Consider the following 12,860-nt stretch of genomic DNA (forward strand, 5'->3'; position numbering starts at 1 on the left):
GGTCAGCTGGAGTCATCATATCAGCGAGATTCTGCATTAAATCATGAATTAAACACCATCTGACGGGTTTAACCGTCTGTTCGAGCTCGTTAACAGTCCATCTGTTATTGATCTGATCAAACATTGCTCTGCATCATATCAAAAAACAGCTCTTATTGTCAATATAGATGACCTTTATGTGAAATATTACAATATTTTAAAGTTGATTTGCAGTCCTGGAAGTGAATACAATCTAAAAAGCTCTTGTCCAGTTGCTTTGGTCAGTCTGAAGAAGTCTGGTTTCTGATGAATGTCGTATTGGAACTGCTTTATGATGGACTTTACATTAACACACGAGGGACTTTTATCTTACAATTCAGACTTTTTGAAAATATCAAATTAGGGCTGCGAAGCGATTAATCGCGATTAATAAAAGTTTGTTTACATACTATATATGTGTGTACTGTGTATATTTATTATGTATATATAAATACACTCACACATATGTATATATTTAAAAAATATATATGTATGTATATATATATTTATACTTGTATATATTTCATATTTATATATAAATATAAATATTTTGTATATAAATCTAACATATTTTCCTTAATGTATACATGTATGTGTGTGTGTGAGTGTATTTATACATACATAATAAATACACACAGTACACACATATATAGTATGTAAACATAAGCGTTTCTGTTGGCTGTGATGAATGGTTTGGCAGCAGCAGCTGTGAGATGAAGGCTCTAGTTTCGTCACTCATGCACCGCTGGTTGTCCGGTGTGTGGTCCTCAGGTTACAGTATGTTCGGCGTGGGCGTGGGGCTCATGGTGTTCGGATACTGGAGGCTCTTCCGCTGGAACCGCGAGCGCAGGTGAGCGAGCGTCACTGAGTGTCTGTGAGACGAGTCTGAGAGTCCTGATGCTTCTGCTCTTCCTCCGACAGACGGCTGCACATCGAGGAGCTGGAGGCGCGCATCTCTTTACTGCCGCTGCTGCAGGCCGAGCACGACCGCCGGTGAGGAACAGATCAAGTCTAAAGTCTAAATTCAGAAAGTTATGGCATTATATGTGTCCCTGGAGCACAAACAGTGTATGGCTCAAAATTTTCCATTTTTCTTTTATGCCAAAAATCATTAGGATATCAAGTAAAGATGGTTTTGTGCTCCAGGGTCACACAAACATGAATAACTTCCTCAGTGTTTCCGTCTTGTTTTCAAACAGTTAATAGCGATAGGTTTTTGTTTACATCATATATGTGTGTGTTCTGTGTATATTTATTATGTATATATAAATACACACACATACAGTATATATATTGAAAATATTTACATGCATTTATATTGAAATAATTCATATTATATATAAACATATTTAATATATAAATGTAACGTATTTTTCTTAAATATATAGATGCATAGATGTGTATTTATATATACACAGAGCGCACACATATACTATGCAAACAAAAACTTTTATTTTAGATGTGATTAATCGTTTGACAGCACTAGACTTAACCCTTTTCTTTATTTAAAGGCTGAGATGTGAGGTTTATTATTTTATGAAGCTTTTCAAAGCTTTATTTGAACATTTCGTACATGTTATTAGATGAACTGTTGTCAGTCATGTTGTCATTTAAAATCCAGACGTCCAAACTTTTTGAACGTTTCCAGCACATTTTAACAATACTATGATAATACTGATAACGGTGCTCATTTAGGTCACTATTATGGTGCCAAGAAGTTTTCATGAGTGAGAGTGTGTGTGCGTGTGTGCGTGTGTGCGTGTGCGCGTGTGTGAGTGTGTGTGTGTGTGTGTGTGTGATGAGCTGGTCTTTAGCGTCTGTCTGATGTGTTTCAGCTCGGTGAGAAGGTGTTTCACACGGACCGATGGGTGTCTCCGCTCACAGAGGAGCTGTTTAATCTGCGGCCGCGAGAGGAGATGCTGCGCAAGAAGTTCGGCTTCCTGCGGTACGTCTAGAGCTGGGTATCGTTTCAATTTCATCAGTTCCCTGTTTCGGCTCCAATGTGTTTAAAACAATGAAGTCAAAGATTTAGATATCAAACATATGTGACCCTGGAGCACAAAACCAGTCAATCTTTTGAAATTGAGATTTATACATCACCTGAAAGCTGAATAAATAATCTTTCCATTGATGTATGGTTTGTTAGGATAGGACAATATTTGGTCGAGACCCAATTATTTGAAAATCTGGAATCTGAGGGTGCAAAAAAATCTAAATATTGAGAAAATCATCTTTAAAGTTGTTCAAATGAAGTTCTTAGCAATGCATATTACTAATCAAAAATTAAGTTTTGACATATTTACGGTAGGAAATTTACTAAATATCTTCATGGAACATGATCTTTACTTAATATCCTAATGATTTTTGGCATAAAAGAGAAATGTATAATTTTGACCCATACAATGTATTGTTGGCTATTGCTACAAATATACCCCAGCGACTTAACACTGCTTTTGTGTTGCAGGGTCACATTTTTGTCTCTTTTTGCAAAACATTTAATTGCTGCTGAACACCATGAATAAAAATCAGCCTGCTGAATAAAAACTGGACTTGATTAAGAGCTGTTTGTGTGTAATATAGAGCTACACAACTCTGGATAAATTTAGACTTTTTATTTTTTTTTAAATAGAGGTTTTAGTTCTCTCACAATTCTGAAGAAAAAGTATTAGACAACTAAACAAAATCTGATGGAATTTTTGAATGGAATGATTCAATGACTCACTCGGGATTGACTCGTTTCATTACTGGATGAATCAGTGTGGTTGAATGAATCTCTTGAATGAATGATTCAATGACTCACTCGGGATTGACTCGTTTCATTACTGGATGATTCAGTGTGTTTGAATGAATCTCTTGAATGACTCAAAGACAAATACATGTTTAACAGCACCTTTTCACCAGCTAAAAATAAAAATGCACACACAGGAATTGATAGGTGGAATTGAAATTTTAATTTTACAAGAAGTATCTGATTCTGGAATTGATTTTCGATTCTCAATCCTAGGTACGTGTGACTCCAGCTATCCCAGCATCCCCTTCTGCGGCGTTTCCAGTGTTAGCCATGTGTTGCTCTGTTCACACTGTAAATGTTTCCATATTAAATATGATTTCTTTTCCTCTCAAACGCTCTCGTGTCTTTCCTGGTTTCTCTCTGCTTTTATTCTCAATCGCTGTGAAAACCAAAGCTGTGCGATCAGGAGAACTCTGCACGACCAGAACTGGATTTTGTGCATTTATTTCACATGAAGCTTTGAAATCTGGCCCCAAACATGTGTGATGTGTCTGTTTGTGACTGAAAATCAACAAAACAGAGGGCAGATGTTTAATGCGTCTCAGTAATGATCAGTTTAAGAAGGAAATGGATGATGTGAACTTTACAGGACGATGAGTGGAATTTTATAAATTCTTACAGGAAATATGTAAAGATCTCATGCTGTTGGCAGTACTAAATACAAAAAGATATTTCTTACTTTTATGTCTATATTTCTGCAAGAAGCTTGTGAACTCAGCTTTATGGTGCACTCCACTGGATATGAATTCTCTTCCAGAAATCAGGATCTTCAGGAAGAATCCAGTGTCAGATGTGATCCGGTTCATTCTGAGCTCTTCAGTCACTCTTATAATAACTGAATGTTCATCAGATCAAGTGTGATCTGCAGGATCTTCTCACTTCTCTTCATGATGTTTCACACAGAATCACATCAGCTATCAGCAGCATCCACTAACTAACTCACACTAGTCCTCACACACTAGTCCTCACACTAGTCCTCACACACTAGTCCTCACTAGTCTCACACTAGTCCTCACACACTAGTCCTCTCACACTAGTCCTCACACACTAGTCCTCACACAGGTCCTACACTCATCACAGATCAGACCAGAGCTATTAGAACTAGTTAACGAAGACTACAATAAAATAAACAAAGTTTATTTCAGTTAGTTTATTTTATTGTGTTTAGATTAAACTCAATGAAAAAGAGAAATGTTTCCGTGGCAACTAGCTGAAATAAAGTTTAAATGAAATTGTTTAAAGTTTAAATTTTATTTCAGGTATTTGCCAAGGCAACATTTCTCTCATTTAACTAATAACTAAAACTGAAATAAAATGAATAAAACTTATAGAAACATAAATAAATAAATACCAATTAAATATAAAAAAGATATCAAAAGCTTTAAAATGTAAACAAAATATAAACGTAAAACTCGTTCAAAATCTTGATGATAACTATAATGTGCTTCTCTGCTTCACAACAGGAACATTGTTCAGGATTTGCATTTCTACGGGATGAGGAACTGTTCCTTGTTTCATATTTAATAATAATATCTTCTCATTTGCGTGAAGGCTACATCAGTGCAGAGTATTATTATCATAATTCACAGAGATATAATACTGCAAACACAGCACTGTCGTGAGATTCTGTCGGTTCAGTGTGAGGGATCGCGTCAGCCAATCAGCGGCCTCCCCCCGGTCCTGCGGCGCTGTGATTGGCTGTCAGCCCGACAGACCCTCCCATCATCAGCAGCTGCTTCTTCAGATCGAGACAGAGAGTCACTCTGGAAGGAACACAAACACAAACTCTGTTCATCTGTTTTCAGATCAGTGAAGATGAGCAGCAGGAGTCAGGAGAGTGTGCGCGAGCTCAGATATCTCAGGTAACACACACACTCTCACACTCTCACACACTACACACACACTCTCACACACTACACACACACACACACACACACACACACACACACACTCACTCACTCACTCACTCACTCACTCACACACACACACACACACACACACACACCTGTACAGAAGAACTTCATTATCTGTGAAACTAGAGTGAATCTGTCACAGTAACAGTGCTTTATTTCTATTCTGTTCATGTCTGTTCAGCTCTGCTCGTGTGTTTTGGCTCAAACTCTGTGATGTAGAACTGGTTTATTTTCTTGTTTTATAGCTGGTTTCAGCTCAGAGACACAGGTTGTTTTAAAAGCTGATTACAGCAGTTCGTCTGGTTTATTCCTGCCAAACTCTTTTGTTTTCGGTTTCAGCATCTCATTAAAAATGTTTTCTTTGTCTATTTCTGTACGTATCTGATGTTTTCTCTGAGAAAACAGAAGAGATATGAGATTCAGACGTCTTCTAAAACGTAATGAGCTCTCTTCGTTATATGTGTGCTGCTGATGATTAATGTGGAGAATCAAAGACATGATAAAACTTTATTAGAAGTGTGATAAGTGTCTATAAAAGCAATAGTTCAGCCAGAAATGAAAGTGTGCTCACCCTCAGTTCATCTGAGATCAGGATGAGTTTGTTTCTTCATCAGGTTTGTAGAAATGTAGCACTGCATCAGTGTCTCAGCAGTGGATGCTCTGCAGTGAATGGGTGCCGTCAGAATGAGAGTCCAAACAGCTGATAAAAACATCACAATAATCCACAAGTAATCCACAGCACTCCAGTCCATCAGTTAACATCTGGAGAAGACAAAAGGACTCTCATTCTGACGGCACCCATTCACTGCAGAGCATCCACATTTACAGCACATTTTCACGTTTGGCTAAACTATTGGTTTCAGCTGAAGGAGAGGCGGATGTGTTGTTGTCATTTAGACGGGTGTGATTGTGGGTGCTTGGGTTTCATGTTAAAATAGAGCAGAGTTTACTTTATTCAGACCTTCTACAAATACACACTCGTCCAGCCAGATCTGCAGCGTCTCTGTCTCTGTCTCGCTGCGTCTCCTGCGGCAGCAGATGTTCCTCAGAGCTGATCTGCTGTCCTGCTGATTCATCAAACATGCATTTACACTCTCAGATCACACTCACATCCGGACAGTTCCACTAAAAACTGTATTCCCATACGGCAAAAATAAATAACTAATCAAATATACTTTTAAATATATTTTAAAATGTACAACAAATGGTCAAAAAAATACACACACATATATTATACAACAAAAAATGGTCAAAAATAAATTGGTAAAAGATCTAGAACATTTGTGTCCCTGCAGCACAAAAGCAGTGTTAAGTCGCTGGGGTATATTTGTAGCAATAGCCAACAATACATTGTATGGGTCAAAATTATACATTTCTCTTTTATGCCAAAAATCATTAGGATATTAAGTAAAGATCATGTTCCATGAAGATATTTTGTAAATTTCCTACCGTAAATATATCAAAACTTAATTTTTGATTAGTAATATGCATTGCTAAGAACTTCATTTGAACAACTTTAAAGATGATTTTCTCAATATTTAGATTTTTTTGCACCCTCAGATTCCAGATTTTCAAATAGTTGCATCTCAGCCAAATATTGTCCTATCCTAACAAACCATACATCAATGGAAAGCTTATTTATTCAGCTTTCAGATGATGCATAAATCTCAATTTCAGAAAATTGACCCTTATGACTGGTTTATATATATATTTATTTATTCTAGATCTTCTACCAATTTATTTTTGGCCATTTTTAAAAAATATATTCAATATATTTGAAATATATTTTGGCCTTTTTTTTTTTTTTTTAGTAAATGTATCTTGATTGAAGGATTTTTAGAAATTCATAATGGAAAACAAGACAAAAATACTAAAAGACAAAAAATAAAATAAAATAACAAAAGCAGTGTTTGCAGTGCATCATTATTATAGAAAATCACCAAAAACCTAAAACCTGTATGCCGTTATTATGTGGTTATATCATGTTATATCACGTGACTCGTTCTCTATATTCCAGCTCACATGATGCTCTGTGTGAGGAACAGACTGGATATGAAATGATGAATTCTCAGTTCAGTATGACTTCATGTGTGTCTGTTCCTCACAGAGAAACTAGTGCGTTCCATCAGGAGTGTGCCGTGATTTCAGAAGTGGTGGAAATGTGTTTATTTGATGCTGTACACAGATGTGGATCAGAACCCAGGACTGAGTCTCAGGAGGTTTAAGTGAATGAATCCGATCCGTGTTTCTTGAAGATGTGTGGAATGATCTGTGCTTGGATCGATTCCCTCCATGAGTTCAGGAACTGTGGAGTGGAGCGTCACGGGAATCACTCTCGATCCGATCACAGAAGGTCAGAGGATCCGTCACGCGGAGCCTAAAATCACCTTCTGGCGCAGTATGTGGCTCTTGTTTTCCAGAACAAATATCTAAAGACTACTAAATCAAAATGACTTGATATTCAGTCTTGTCTTCTGAAAAAAAAAAGGATCAAATTGAAGTGAGTTTATGCTTAAAACAAGAACAAATATCTGCACTGGGGTGAGAAAAATCAGCTTAACTCAAAGGAAAACAAGTGTTTTTTCTCACCCCAGTGCAGATATTTGTTCTTGTTTTAAGCATAAACTCACTTCAATTTGATCCTTTTTTTTTTCAGAAGACAAGACTGAATATCAAGTCATTTTGATGACCCTGCAGCACAAAAGCAGTGTTAAGTCGCTGGGGTATATTTGTAGCAATAGCCAACAATACATTGTATGGGTCAAAATTATACATTTCTCTTTTATGCCAAAAATCATTAGGATATTAAGTAAAGATCATGTTCCATGAAGATATTTTGTAAATCTCCTACCGTAAATATATCAAAACTTAATTTTTGATTAGTAATATGCATTACTAAGAACTTCATTTGAACAACTTTAAAGATGATGCACCTTCAGATTCCAGATTTTCAAATATTGTCCTATCCTAACAAACCATGCATCAATGGAAAGCTCATTTATTCAGCTTCCAGATGATGCATACATCTCAATTTCAAAAAACGGACCCTTATGACCGGTTTTGTGCTCCAGGGTCACATATATACTGGAAAACAAGACAGAAATACTGGTTTATATATCATTGCACTCCATGTGCTGATTGTCAGTGTTTCTAGAGTCTCTCGTTCATATCTGTGTGTTTTCACAGTCGTGTTTAACCAGGTTTTTCTAACTTGTCTTGGTTCTGATCATATTTTTAGAGTTCATCTCGACTCATTTATTTATGTTTTGCAGTAAAGAGGAGGCGGTTGCCATGGAGACGGAGTTGCTAAGGGACTATGGTTTCGGACGGCAACAGCTGACGGAGATGCTGGGACACGCGTGTGCGACCGCCATCACACAGGTCTGTAGAGATGAGAATTCAGTTACACTTTATGATGCTCTTTCTTTAATGATTCCACTGATAATTCATTTAGTGAAATACTGAAAACAGGACTAAACTACTAAACTGTTGTGAATCTTTATCATTCAGAATTGCGAGATATGGAAGTCAGAATGGCAAGATATAAAATTCAGAGTTAATCGCAAGATATATAATTCAGAACTGCGAGATATAAAGACAGATAGTCAAGATAATATTTAATTTAGAATTGCAAAGTATATCATTCAGAATTTCGAGATTATAATTCAGAGTTGCGAAGTTTAGGTCAAAATTGTGTGATATACTGTATAATTAAGAATTGCGAGATATAAAGTCATAATTGTAAAATATATAGTTCAGAACTGAGACATAAATCAGAATTGAGAAAAATATTTAATTTAGAATTTTGAGATATATTATTCAGAAATGTGAGAAATATTATTCAGAAATGTGAAATAAATAATTCAGAACTGCAAGACACATTGTTCAGAATTGTGAGATATTTTATTCAGAAATGTAAAATATATAATTCACAACTGCGAAAATTACAGTCCAGAATTGCGAGATATATAACACACATATAATTGCGAGATATGAAGTCAGAATAACAATATATATATAATTCAGAATCGCAAAATTTATTCAGAATTGTGAGATGTACAATTCTCTTCAAAAAAACTTTTTTTTTGTCTCTTTAAAAACCTTTTATTGCTTAAAAAATCATTCAGAATTGTGAGAAATGAAGTCAGAATTGCATGATATAAAACAGAAAGTTGCAATTACATTTTTATTAGTGCTGTCAAATGAATAATCGCAATTAATCGCATCCAAAACAAAAGTTGTTGTTTACATAATATATGTGTGTATACTGTGCACTGCAAAAAAGATTTTCTTACTTAGTATGTTTATCTTGTTTTCTAGTACAAATATATAAACATTCTTAAATCAAGATGCATTTACTTTACAAGCAATATGGCTTAAGATATTAAGTCTTGTTTTCTAAAAGAAATAATCACAATGTTGTTAGTTTTTGCTTAAAACGAGCAAAAATATCTGCCAATGGGGTAAGAAAAGTCATCTTAATTCAAAGGATAAACAAGATTCTTTTTCTTGCCCAAGATATTTTGCTTGTTTTAAGCAAAACTAACTACATTTTTATTTTTATTTTTTCAAAAAACAAGACATAATATCTTAAGTCATTTTACCTTTAAAGTAAATTCATCTTGATTCAAGAATTTTTATATATTTATTCTAGAAAACAAGACAAAAATACTAAGAAAATCTTTTTTTGCAGTGTGTATATTTATTATGTATATATAAATACAAAGTCAAGTCACCTTTATTTATATAGCGCATTTAATAATACAGATTGTGTTAAAGCAGCGTTACAGTATTAAATAGGAGAATAGTGTGTCAATAATGCAGAAGGACAATAGTAAACACTCAATTTTCAGTTAAAGGCAGTTCATCATTGAATTCAGTGATGTTATCGTCCAGCTCAGTTCAGTTTAAATAGTATCTTTGCAATCATTTGCAATCAAGTCAACGATATCGCTGGAAATGAAGTGTAGTGTCCCCAACTAAGCAAGCCAGAGGCGACAGCGGCAAGGAACCAAAACTCCATCGGTGACAGAATGGAGAAAAAACCTTGGATGTGATTAATCACGATTAATAATTTGACAGCACTAATTTTTATATTTTTATTTCATGGCAGAAGCAAAAAAAAAAAAACTAAATTGCAAGATGTTAACTTCGAATTCTGAATTGAACTTTATATCTCACAGTTCTACATTTGTTTTCTAGAATTGTGAGAAACATCCTGAATTGCGAGCTATAAAGTTGAGATTCCCGGTTTTGTGTTGTAATGCTGTGCTGGAATGGGTTTCTGCGGTTGTTCTGGCAGGTTTTCCCGCTGGCGTCTCTGGAGAAGCGGCAGCCGACGGGTCTGGTGGCCTGCGGTCCGGATCAGAACGGCTGTGTGGGTCTGGCGTGTGCTCGTCATCTGCGTGTGTTTGTGAGTGAACGCACCACAGCTTCATCAGCGTCTGTGATCTCTGAGACTGACGGATGTGTGTGTGTGTGTGTGTGTGTGACAGGAGTACATCCCCACCGTCTTCATCCCCAAACGCTCCTCAGACGCTCTTCATCAGGACCTGAGGCTTCAGTGTGAGCGGATGGACCTGCCGTTCCTGTCCTACCTGCCCACTGAGGTCAGCAAACAGCCCAGAGCCTTCACTCCAGGAGCACATCTGCGTTCAACAGACGACTACAGAAGCCCTGAGCGCTTTCAGAAAGCTGCTTTCTCTAGACAGAAAACTTTCTTCAAAAAACTTCTTTCTCTCTTCAAAAAACTTACTACTTTCTCTCTTCAAAAGACCAAAGTCCTGGGTAATATAATGTAAGTACATGGTTAGGTTAGGTGTAGGGTTAGTACCTTGTTATTACCCAGTTATTGTATTTACTATAACAAGTACATAGTATACATGCAGAACAGGACTGTAAAATAAAGTGCTTTTTTAAAAACTTTTTTCTCCTACTTCAAGGGAAACACGAGAGAAAGTTGAGGTCTGTGCTAATGTTAGCGGCCATCATTCATTCTTTCAGAGAGAAAACAGTTTTTAAGAAAGAAAAAAGTTTTTTGGAGAAAAAAAAAGTCTTAGGACTTCGGCTAAGAAAGGAAACACTATTTGTTTTTCCACCTTGGATTTTTTGTCAATGTTTTCAGGGCTTCTGTAGATTTCAGTTCCTAATGTTAACTAAACATGAGTTGTGCTTATTAGATTTAGATTAGAGGGGTTTTTTCACTAGTTAAGTATATTTACAGTAAAACAGCGAGAAGATCAAAGTCATAAATCTAAAGTTATGTTCCAAATTTTAGGTTGATATCACAAACAATGAGCTTTCAGTAAAATATGTGTTTGCTTGCATTACCAAACGTTTCCACTTGATAAAATTAAAAAGTGCAGTAAAATACACTTCTATAATGTGCTCTATTTTCGCGCACTAATTTTGTACTTGATATACTAAAAAATATTCTTTAGTACTTCTTAAGATAATCTTCAGAACATCTAAGTGTACTCAACTGTGCTATTTTGGGACATCATGAATATGAACTAAAATGTGCTTTTAACATACTATCTCTGTAAAAAAAAGTATTTAGTTACCACTTGTAGTACAATTGAAACCATATTTCATAGACTTTTAAATATACTCATTATACATAGAAAATACACTTATGAATTATTTAAAATATAAGATTAATATATAATGAATATACACAAAATGTATTTATAATGTATTGCCCACATATTTTTGTAGATTAAATAGTTCATTTAAAATGTTTTGTAATTATGTTAACATTCCCTTTATATGATACTTAATTACATGTTTATGGTGTCTTTAAATAGTACAATCAAGTACACTATTAATATGTCATTAGTAGCACTTTTTTCCACATTAAAAATATAGCACTTCAGTACTTTATGCTAAAAGTATGCTTACTGTTAAATTGTAAATTTTGGTACACATCTAAACGCATACAAATTAATAATGCAATCATGTGCTATTAGTGCATTTATAGCAGTCTAAGCACAGTAACCTATAGGGTTTTACTTAAGTAGTACTGTATTTTTCCTGAAAATCAAAATAGAACTTAAGTGATAATATATATAACTAGATAGTAAAGTTTGTAGACAAACTTTTAGTTGGCTTGAAAAAGCCTAGCCAGAAAGTTTGAAGTAGTTTTAAAAGCTTAAAGTTTGAGGGTTTTCAGTTTTAACTAATTTGAAGTAGTTTTAAAGTTTTGAAGGCAATACAATCTATCAGAAAAATAGATAGATAAATATACAGATAGATAGATAAATAGATAAGAAATTGTAAACTAGTATGTCACTAGCATGATTAGCAAGTTACTAGCATGTTGCTAGCGTGTTTCCAGCATGATTAGCATGTCGTTAGCATGTTGCTGGCATTATTAGCAAGTAACTAGCATGTTTGCTAGCATGATTAGCAAGTTACTAGCGTGTTGTTAAAATGATTAACAAGTGACTAGCATGTCGTTATCATGTTGTTAGCATGATTAGCAAGTGACTAGCATTTTGCTAGCATGACTAGCAAGTGACTAGCATGTTGTTAGCATGATTAGCAAGTTACTAGCATGTCGTTAACATGTTTCTAGCATGTTGCAAGCATGATTAGCAAGTTACTAGCATGTTGTTAGCATGATTAGCAAGTGACTGGCATGTTGCTAGCATGATAAGCAAGTGACTAGAATGTTATTAGCATGATTATCAAGTGACTAACATGTTGTTAACATGATTAGCAAGTTACTAGCATGTTGTTAACATGTTTCTAGCATGTTTGCTAGCATGATTAACAATGACTAGCATGTCGCTAGCATGTTGCTAGCATGATTAGCAAGTGACTAGCATGTTGCTAGCATGACTAGCATGTCGTTAGCATGATTAGCAAAGTTACTAGCATGTCGTTAGCATGTTTCTAACATGTTGCTAGCATGATTAACAAGTTCGTAGCATGTTGCTAGCATGATTAGCAAGTGACTAGCATGTCACTAGCATGTTGTTAGCATGATTAGCAAGTGACTAGCATGTCACTAGCATGTTGTTAGCATGATTAGCAAGTGACTAGCATTTTGCTAGCATGATTAGCAAGTGACTAGCATGTCTCTATCATGTTATTAGCTTTATTAACAAGTGACTAGCATGTTGCTAGCATGATTA

General features: G+C 35.3%; 2 protein-coding genes and 1 long non-coding RNA gene across 4 annotated transcripts in view; all 3 read left to right on the forward strand.

The window, feature by feature from the left end:
* LOC107712396 (NADH dehydrogenase [ubiquinone] 1 alpha subcomplex subunit 13-like) overlaps positions 1-1,031 on the forward strand; it is a 1,366-nt gene extending 335 nt beyond the window's left edge. The window contains exons 2-3 of the mRNA XM_016517633.1: positions 790-868; positions 940-1,031. Coding sequence (XP_016373119.1) covers positions 790-868; positions 940-1,015 — 155 coding nt within the window. The 3' untranslated portion in view covers positions 1,016-1,031. The remainder of the gene's footprint in view (positions 1-789; positions 869-939) is intronic.
* A 772-nt stretch (positions 1,032-1,803) lies between these two features.
* Positions 1,804-3,142, forward strand: LOC107712397 (uncharacterized). The gene is made up of 2 exons (XR_001636791.1): positions 1,804-1,963; positions 3,023-3,142. It is a non-coding gene; the product is annotated as an uncharacterized LOC107712397 (long non-coding RNA).
* Positions 3,143-4,566: 1,424 nt separating this feature from the next.
* Positions 4,567-12,860, forward strand: part of LOC107712395 (yjeF N-terminal domain-containing protein 3-like) — a 16,702-nt gene continuing 8,408 nt past the window's right edge. The window contains exons 1-5 of one of the 2 annotated variants that reach the window (XM_016517631.1): positions 4,606-4,671; positions 6,908-7,075; positions 7,995-8,103; positions 10,025-10,135; positions 10,218-10,331. In XM_016517631.1, the coding sequence (XP_016373117.1) occupies positions 6,978-7,075; positions 7,995-8,103; positions 10,025-10,135; positions 10,218-10,331 (432 nt within the window). In that variant the 5' untranslated portion in view covers positions 4,606-4,671; positions 6,908-6,977. Of the gene's footprint in view, positions 4,672-6,907; positions 7,076-7,994; positions 8,104-10,024; positions 10,136-10,217; positions 10,332-12,860 lie in introns of both variants that reach the window. The other variant, XM_016517632.1, reaches the window with a different exon arrangement.

Source organism: Sinocyclocheilus rhinocerous, unplaced genomic scaffold (genome assembly GCF_001515625.1).
Source record: "Sinocyclocheilus rhinocerous isolate Xijiao unplaced genomic scaffold, SAMN03320098_v1.1 scaffold1830, whole genome shotgun sequence".
NCBI lineage: Eukaryota > Metazoa > Chordata > Actinopteri > Cypriniformes > Cyprinidae > Sinocyclocheilus > Sinocyclocheilus rhinocerous.